General features: G+C 36.7%; 1 protein-coding gene across 3 annotated transcripts in view; it reads right to left on the reverse strand.

Moving 5' to 3' along the window:
• Positions 1 to 8,804, reverse strand: part of LOC100182059 (titin-like) — a 22,222-nt gene extending 13,418 nt beyond the window's left edge. Inside the window, exons 1-10 of one of the 3 annotated variants that reach the window (XM_026833831.1) lie at positions 8,667 to 8,804; positions 7,681 to 7,829; positions 7,146 to 7,297; positions 6,777 to 6,902; positions 6,309 to 6,473; positions 5,332 to 5,504; positions 4,920 to 5,103; positions 4,507 to 4,598; positions 3,970 to 4,111; positions 3,341 to 3,465 (exon numbers count right to left, since the gene is read on the reverse strand). In XM_026833831.1, coding sequence (XP_026689632.1) covers positions 3,341 to 3,465; positions 3,970 to 4,111; positions 4,507 to 4,598; positions 4,920 to 5,103; positions 5,332 to 5,504; positions 6,309 to 6,473; positions 6,777 to 6,902; positions 7,146 to 7,297; positions 7,681 to 7,829; positions 8,667 to 8,760 — 1,402 coding nt within the window. In that variant the 5' untranslated portion in view covers positions 8,761 to 8,804. Of the gene's footprint in view, positions 1 to 3,340; positions 3,466 to 3,969; positions 4,112 to 4,506; positions 4,599 to 4,919; positions 5,104 to 5,331; positions 5,505 to 6,308; positions 6,474 to 6,776; positions 6,903 to 7,145; positions 7,298 to 7,680; positions 7,830 to 7,999; positions 8,246 to 8,666 lie in introns of those variants that run through there. The other 2 variants (XM_026833832.1, XM_018811250.2) reach the window with 2 other exon arrangements.
• Positions 8,805 to 9,359: the final 555 nt, after the last annotated feature.

The following is a 9,359-nucleotide window of genomic DNA, read 5'->3' on the forward strand; positions in this document are numbered from 1 at the left end:
TGTCGTCCCACAGGTACTTCCCCAACTTTCTTCCACTTCCCGGAAGGATCTTTTTCCTCTATGACATAACTATCAACCTCTATTGTGTCATCAATGGGGGGATTCCATGACATAGAGACAGAATCGGCTTCAACGTCGGAGAAAGCGATCTCCCCGGAAGGAGCGTGAGGTTTGTCTGTGTAAAAATGGTTCATCGGTCAATTATGGATGTAGCTTTATATAAAATAACAGTTGTTAAAATAGACTATAGATATAATAAAACATATTTGAGGTTTTTCTGGGTAAAAATTATCAGTTAATAATGTAACTTTTAACCATGGTCAAACAATGACGTAACTTTGTATATTTTGAGTGAGGTTCTACAGGGACAGGCAAGCCAGGGAAACTGGGATACAGGTGAGGGGTGGAACACCACCTCCTAAAGTTAAGGATACAACTTACATAATGTTAGCTTATTTATCACTTACAAAGAAAGATATATTTATTTAAAGTATTTAAGAGACGGAAATAAAACAGAAAGGATTTTCTAGAAATAAACAATTATTGTTATGAGTATAAAAACAACTCATATCAATTCCACAACACATGGAGATAAAACAGCAAAATTAAAGAAAGAAAAGATCAGTTTTTAAAATTAAAAACACGCCGTGGACATGGCAATATAAATTTGTGACATGTGTGTTGTGTGATGTAACAATACATATCTATGACATAACACATACTATAGATATAAAATATGCTGGAGATGTAAAAAACAATACATATCTATTATAAAGGACAAACTGTTATGTTGCAAATAATACAAGCGTTCCCACAAAACATGTTTGTAACATTTGGATAAATGTGACTAAAACACTTTTTTATGCACAGCACATACCAACGACTTTGATTGGAATCTCGATTTTTGCTTCTCCATTCTCGTTGTTGATCGTAAGCTCATAAATGCCACTGTCGGTTACTTTACATTTATCAACTTCCAGCTTTGCAACGTTCTTAACCGTGTCCATGTGGAACCTGCCTTTCTCTGACAACGTGACTCTTCCGTTGGTCCATGAGGTCCTAAACGTGACACATGTGTTATTTTTTTACCTTTTTTACCTTCAATAAAAAGTATGTTTTTAATTTTAATTTATTTTTTTTATATAGTAGGATAGAAAATTAAGTTAAAATTAAGCGTAGGTGACATTTTTTTATTCTATAATATTTTTTATTAAATTCATTAGAATTTAGCTTCACATTTAACACCGTGTACTATAAATATAGACATTAAACTTATTAATTAAAATAGCATAGCTTACGACATAGGTGGCATTCCACTGAATGGGATTTCTATCTTAGCTTTCTCCCCAACTTTAAACTTGAGCGGATTTTTCTTCAATCTTTCGAGAAGACTTTTGTCGACAGCGGGAGGATCTGAAACAAAAACTTGTTAATGATGTATTTGTGATGTCATCAATGATGTAGCTGTGATGTCATCAAAATAAAGTGATATCCTCTAATTATACAATTTATATTCTTGCTAATAAATGAATGTATCTTATTTATCCTCGCATGGCTGGGCAACAACAGTCCTTAAACACTACAACAGTTACAACCCCCATCATTATAAATCATTAAACAAACACTTTTTTCCTCACACCAAAACACAAACATGTTAAGTGGTGGCACGATCACTATACCCGGCGCCGTGGCATAGTGGTTAGCGCGCCTGCCTGTACCACAGGTAATGGGTTCGAGGCTTGCAGTGCTACCATTGTGGGCGTATGTGGGCAGGACACAACCGCAATTGCTTCAACCCAGTGGTCACTAATGGGTTGTCCAAATTATCAGCCATACATAAAAAATCCAATAAAAATAATCACCCACAAAGTAACATACATCGTAACTCGTAAGCTGGCACAAGGTGCTAAACCCATGTGATAACGACTGTCAGTTTCCGGTCATGCGAGAATAAAGTAAGTTACATTCATTCATTCATACGACAACCACACACCATGTACCTGAGCATGTAAGTTGTCCTTCCTGTCTACAACCACGCACTTGAAACTGATAAACCCCCTCATCATCAGGTTTGATGTCTTTCACCTTCAAGGTGTATTTGCCATTCCTCTTCACCATCTCATACTTACTCGATGGCTGGAAACATTAGAGTGTATTTATGAAGATAATAATATGGAGAGCAAGTTAAATGAATGAATGCTACATATATATTTACACATAGCGGAAAAAAGACAGTCTTATAAAAAGAGTGTTCTGCTTTATGCGCCTTGTGCCTCATTTTGAACGACCATGAATATAATTTCAGGATAACAGGTTAACAGGCCTACATCCCAAGTCTTAAGGTGGCTGTACACAGTATCCGGCGTGTCATATGCAAACCTATCAGTCATATGCAAACCCATGTCCAATTCCAAATGTGGCAGCAAATCCGGACAAATCAGACAAAACGGATGAATTCCGGATACTGTGTACATCCACCTTTAGATGTAAGTGTCCCACTAAAACCACATCCTTTTAATGGAAATCTCTATTATCAAGTCACTGTAAACTCCTACTTACAACTCAGACTCAAGATTATAACTAAGAAGCTCTCTACTGAACAAGGAAACACCTATATCGTTAAGGTGGAAAACTAGGGGTTTTGTCTCTAAATATTCAGAACGCCTAATGTTAGCAACCAAACAAAGTTGTTTAAGTCCCATACCTTGATAGGTTTATCATCCTTGTACCACTGCACAGGACTGTCCACGTCAGGGTCGTCAATCTCACACGAGAACTCGACCGGTTTCCCTGATCGGGACTTTACATTCTTCATCTTCGATAAAACTTTGATAGCTTTTTCTAAAAGACAAGAAAATGTTGAAACAACATCAATGATGTATAATATTCTTAAAACAACAAGGTATACATATTAATGAATGTAACTTGCTTAATCCTAGTGTAGCAGGGAAATGACAGCCGTTATAACACGGGTGTTCTGTTTCATATACACCTCGTGCCAGCTCTTAAGTTACCATGTATGTAATTTTGTGGGTAATAATTAGATTTAGGCCACAAGGTAGAAGTTGAAACGGGGTTACTGTTGTCATGGTGTAATATATTGTCCCATCATGATATCAAGTTAAAACAGAAATACGGCCACTTTATGATATACAAACAGAGTCCTAGCTTCGGTAGGTTATGTGACTAACAGAACATTATTATGTAAAATGTCAACTGGTGAAATATCATTAAGGTAGAATCATAATGTCATATATACTCCAAATGGCAGACAAAACATTGAGATACCACATTATTTTATTACGTTTTCCAAGCACAACTTTTATAATTTGTTTGTTACCATTGACTTGAAGTTCGGCAGCAGATGAAACATCTCCAAATGAAACTTTTACTTCAGCTTTATGATCAGCAAGCGTGACTTTCTTAAAGGTTAAGGAATGAACGTCTCCAGATTTAATCGTGTATCTAGATTCAAGACATATTGGCAGCTGTGCTTGTGGACATAGTGGTAAAATTTCACAGACGCATATACCCCCCCCATGGGAGCATGGCTGCTGTTAAGTAAGATGTCTTTTTTTCTTATACCATGGGCGTCTGCATTGTAAATAGAGCATACAGACTTCAAGCCTCTATACTACTACTGCCACATAGTTGTCCTTGAGCAAGAAACCTAACAGTCACTACTTCAATCTAATAGTCACTATAGAGTTGTCCAAACTGTCAGCCATACATAATGTGGTAAGTCATAAACGGGCTCGAAGTGTATGAAACAGAACACTCGTATAACGACCGCATTTTCTAAAACATACAACTCCCATCCATCTATTCATTGTAAAACTAAACCAGATTCAATCTTAACCGTCATAAAACATCTATTGATCCAACAATAACAATACACTTCATTTAACACTAAGGTTAGTTTTCCTACCAAGCAAAAATAAGCGACCCATCCATTCACGCAGCACTTACTTTCCCCCAGTCTTCACAACTTCTCCATTCACCGTCCACACGGGTTTAACGTCCTTCGTACTCACAGAGCATTCAAATGTTGCCGAAGCTTTTTCCTTCACCTCAGTGTTGACCAAACGATTTCGAAAACGAACCGGCGCCGCTGTATACATAAATATCATATAAAACACCAATAGCTAAAATAGGCATAGCTATTACATATTATAAACATTAGGACTTCAGGGGGGGGGTTATAATTCCGTATGAAGAAAAAAGGATAAACTATAACTATTACATTCAAGTTTCTGGAGTAAATTTTTTTCCAAAAAAATTTAAAAAGGGGAAAATATAGTCTATATCACTTATATATAATATATCCATTTTGGTCTAAACTTTGAGAAGGACTCTGATTTCATTATCAATATTTTGCATTCAAATAAAAGCAAGAGTTTTGAAAGCAATTTCACTAATGTGAATGTGATATTTTACCTATCCTCTTAGCTTGCTTTGCATCACATAAAACAGCAATAAAAGAAAAGTCATGTTTTGCATCGTTACCTGCCACAGATAGATCAGCAGTCGACTCAATGTCACCAACACGAACGGAATACCGACCGGCATCGGCCATCTCAAGTTCACTGATGATCAACCTGGACATGGTGTTTGTATTAATATGGGAATCACAATACCCGCACATTTTTATATAAAACAGTGCATAAAAAGTATATAGGAATAACAAGAAGTAGGATAAATGTTTAGTTTTCATCTACCAGCTTACAGTGAAGCGAAAATGTGTCTTATACACCAGACACACATTTCATTTTTGTTTTCATTTTTTGATTCATTTTAATTTCAATTTGATTTCATTTTGATTTTCGTTATTTTGTAATTTTGTCTAATCTTTTCTACCCTATTCTTAAAAACAAAAGTGATTAATATTAATAGAAACGTTGCAAACCATCACTTCTTACTTGTGACACTTGGCTTCAGACACCGCTTGCAACCTGCTGGTTCCCCCACGTAGCGTGATTGGTTTACCATCCTTCAACCAAGTCACCTTCTGCCCTCTTCTACTCACAACACACTCAAACACACATCGACCTTTAACCCTGGCAGATTGCGATCGTAACTCGTTGTTGAACTTTAGAGGTTGCTCTGGGAGAATAGGTGCCATGTTTTAACATTGGTTGTCTAAATTGTCACTACTCGGTTAAAATTATCCATAAAGTTACATATGTGGTAAGTGATAAGCTGGCCTGAGGTGTGAGAAACATAACACCGTGTTATAACGGCGGCCGCACGAGAAAAAAAAACAGTTGCATTTATTCAATTTCATATACATTCTGAATACAGTTAGCAACTATATAGTAAAGAGTCGCAAACCTTTAATAGTAAGAATAGCGTCAAACTTTTCTCCTCCAATATCCAAAGTATAAGTTCCAGCATCTTGAGAGTTGGCATTCCTAATAATAAGTTGGAAGACATTTCCGATCCTTCTGAGCTCATGTCGCTTTTCGGGACCAGGGACCTGCACTACTTCACCATCTTTGTACCACCTGTGGTAGAAAAAGTTAAACTAAACTGTAGGGTTTTTAAACTATAAGGTTTGGTTGGTATGTTTCAAAGGGTTGGCCTTTATTAAGCCACATCTGAAACCTTAGACTAAAGCCAATACTGTGTTTTAAACATTATTTGGTTGCAAGAAAACTTAGTTTCATAGCCATAATTTATACTTTAAAATATCTTTATTGAGCCAGATCTGAAACCTTGGGCCAAATACAGTACTGTGTTTTAAACATTATTTGGTTACTTAAAAACCTAGTAAATTCATAGCCATAATTTATTCTATAAAAGATTTTTAGTGAGGCAAATCTGAAACCTGGGATTAAGTCAGTTAACATATTACTCCCAAACCAAGAGAGCTAGCGACTAGACACCACTGAGTCAGTGTATAGACACTCATTAATAAAGATTCTATTTATAAGGGTGAGGTCTTCAGGGAGGCACGTCTGGGAATTGGGATGTAGGTTCATTACCCCAACCACCCCAACACACAAAGTTATACAACTAGAGACAGTGATAAATACAATAATAATGATATATACAGTAGGGTGGGGGAAGATGGGACACATTTTCATTCTAATTTTCCGTCCCATTTGGTAGCAAACAAAGAACATTCAAAGTATAATAAAACCGTATCCTCACGTCTCTCATGAAACGTTGTTAATTGTTTAATACACGATCAGGATATTTGGATATCATGATCTAAAGGTGTCCCATCTTCCCCCGCAACACTATAATTCTACTTTTAACAAATAAAGTTGAAAGATTTCCGAAAAATCAAGATTTTCATCACATACATCATCTGCTTGTTGGGCGATACATTCTCGAGGTGGATTTCAAACACAGCCGTTCCCTCATCATTCACAGTGACATGTTTCAAACCCTTGAGAACTTTGGCGACTTCAAACTCCGGTTCTTCAACATCAACTTTTGTGAGTTTCTGCAGTTTGTGTAAAATCAACCTGGTTTAAAGTAAAATGTGTTAACATGCAGAATATTCATAAGGTTTAAAGAAAGAACAATTATAATGCAGGACTTCTTATTTATTATATAAAGATAAGTATTTCATTTTTATAAAGATATTAATAAATAACGTTTTTCAGTAAAACCCTTATACATCACAGTTTCGTTGCTTTTTACTCAGTAACGGGTGGTATAGCTTATAACAGTGTGTCATCTTTCTTATCAATTTTTCACATTTCCAGTTTAAGAACCCTTTCTCTAAGTTCAATATAATTAGGATAAATATTAAAATAAGGAATCACCTGAAATCATAGAAACCATACTGCATACAGATTCTCTCATAATCTTTTGGATCGGAAGTTTTTAAAATATCCAAAACTTCTTTTTCTCTCTCTTCTGGTGTCTTCTTCTCTTTCTTCTTAACTTCTCTAAGAATAATAATGTTGATTTAGATGTGTTTTACATGAGCCACACATATTCATACATCTTACGTTCACTGTCATGTTAAAACTTGGGTGTCTTCTTATACACCAGACACACATCGTGTGTTCATACACCTCATGCTCACTGTTGGGTTATAACATGGGTGTCTTCTTATACACCAGACACACATTGTGTATTCATACACCTCCTGCTAACTTCACACATAGTACACCATACAAAACACACACCTGTGCTTTAACTGAGTTTTAAAGTTCTTCAAAGCTTCCTGGCTATCCGTACGAACAAGTCTGTCAATCTTCACACTGAAGGGAACTGTGAGCTCCCCAAAGTCATTCGTTGCGACAAGTTTATACCTCCCAGCATCAGATGAGCGCGCACTCTATTATATAACATTGCTGCATAAGTTGTGTTTATAACTTACTCAGAATGTGTTAAGGTTAGGAGAATTACATATAACTTAAAGGTAGGTTGTTGTTTTGTTGTTATTTTTAAATCCTCTGAAGTTTTAATTAATTTGACCTTTAACATTTTAACCCCTTGGCTTAAGTGATCGCCTTGTAACCAGAGGGTAACGGGTTCAAGACTGGATGCTGCTATAGTGGATATGTATGTACTTGAGCAAGACACCTAATTGATTCAACCCTGTGCTTAAAAATGGGTTGTCTAGATTGTCCGCTATACATATTAAGGGAACACTCCCAAATTATTGTTAACAGCTGAAAAGCATATTTTTGCGACATGAAAACTTCATCAAGTTGTCACCTTAATGGCCATTGTGCAAATTCCACTGTCAATGCTTCTCTTGACATCATATCTGCCGCCGTCATCGATTTGTAGCCACTGCCCTTTCCTCCACACAACTTTAGGGGTTGGATTTCCCTCTATGGTACATCTCACTTCGATGCGTTTGTCTGGTGAACAAAGTGGTATTAATGATTCATTAAAATACGATGTGGAATCTGTCGTTTACGCCAGAGTTGACCCATTAGTCTGACACCAAGCAATAATAATGCATCTTCTTAACCTTAGTATTACTGCTACTAAACTATATTTGGTGAATAATAAAATCTATTTTGCTTACAAGTTTCTTATTTCATACACCTCTTCCCTGCTTACGAGTTATCGTGCATCCAACTTCATGGGTGACTGCTCTCATTAATAACCACTGGGTTGGAGCAATTAGATGTTTTGCCCAAAGACCCAACCCCTAACACGCCCACAAATGACCGTTTCTTTTTAATTTACTCTTACTACGCTTATAGCCCTAAAGTGTTTACATTTTTAAGTTTTCTGCAAGCAATGCTACTTTTACAAACGTGATTTTTACTTCAAGGTCCTGATTCTTCGTTTATAAATTGATTTTTGAAAAATAAACTTTGACAAAACAATATTATTTCGTCGCCGGGACTTTCCCTAAGTTGTATACATTTTTTTACATCCCCGCCAAATAAACATAATTAAACACGAGTTAATAGAGGTTTCATGCTACTATCGTTTTAAGCGTATGTGTCTTTGGACATTACATTTAACGAAAACTGCTCCAACCCAGTAGTCTCTTTTGGGTTGTCTACCTTGTTGGTCTTTTAGTAAAAAGTAACAAATGCAAACAAAAATAGTCACCCACAAAGTTACGCGTATGGTAACTCGTAAGCTAGCACAAGGTATATGAAACAGAACACCCGTGTTGTTACAACTGTCGTAGCTCCGCCAAGCGAGGATAAACAAGTTACATTCATTCATTTATTTACCTTCTGCCCCTTTAGCATCGCCAGGGGGTTTAGTAAGACTTGGGAAGCTCTCTCCGGCCGCTTCGTCTGGTTTCTTAAACTCCTTAAGACTCATTGTGCTGAGTAGTTACAAGGCAGCTTATCCTTGCTGCAAAGGTATTCTATTCTACACAAAATCATGAAAACAGGAACATTTATTATAACCCACGAATACATAACAACGGTGTATTATTTTTACCCGCAGGGGTGGGAAAATAAATTTAAAAATACATCTCTTTGGTGATAAACGAACCCTTTATCAGGCCTAACTAATGCATTGCAATGACTTTAGGCGTCTGGCCCGGTTCGTATGAACGGCCTTCTTTGCAATTCAATACCCACTGGAATAAGCCGGCGGGTCATCACCAAATACGGTGATACCACGAAGAGCATCTCAATCCAACCGGCGTGTCTCCCTGATTCGGGAGCCCGATATGTTTATGACGTAACCATCATCATTGTGCGTCACACAACCCCCATAGTTGTCTTTTGAGGTAATCCCGCGATGGAAGCGACACCCAGAAGGTCCCAAGAGACACAACGATTGGTGTAATCAATGTTTAAATGGGCACGTAATCACACAAACATAACAACGTTATTTATTTAAAGTAAAATTAATTGTTAACGAACAATGGAAGGATAAGTCGCTTGTGACATCAGAAAGAACTTCAATGA

Source organism: Ciona intestinalis, chromosome 3, assembly GCF_000224145.3.
Source record: "Ciona intestinalis chromosome 3, KH, whole genome shotgun sequence".
Taxonomy (NCBI): Eukaryota; Metazoa; Chordata; class Ascidiacea; order Phlebobranchia; family Cionidae; genus Ciona; species Ciona intestinalis.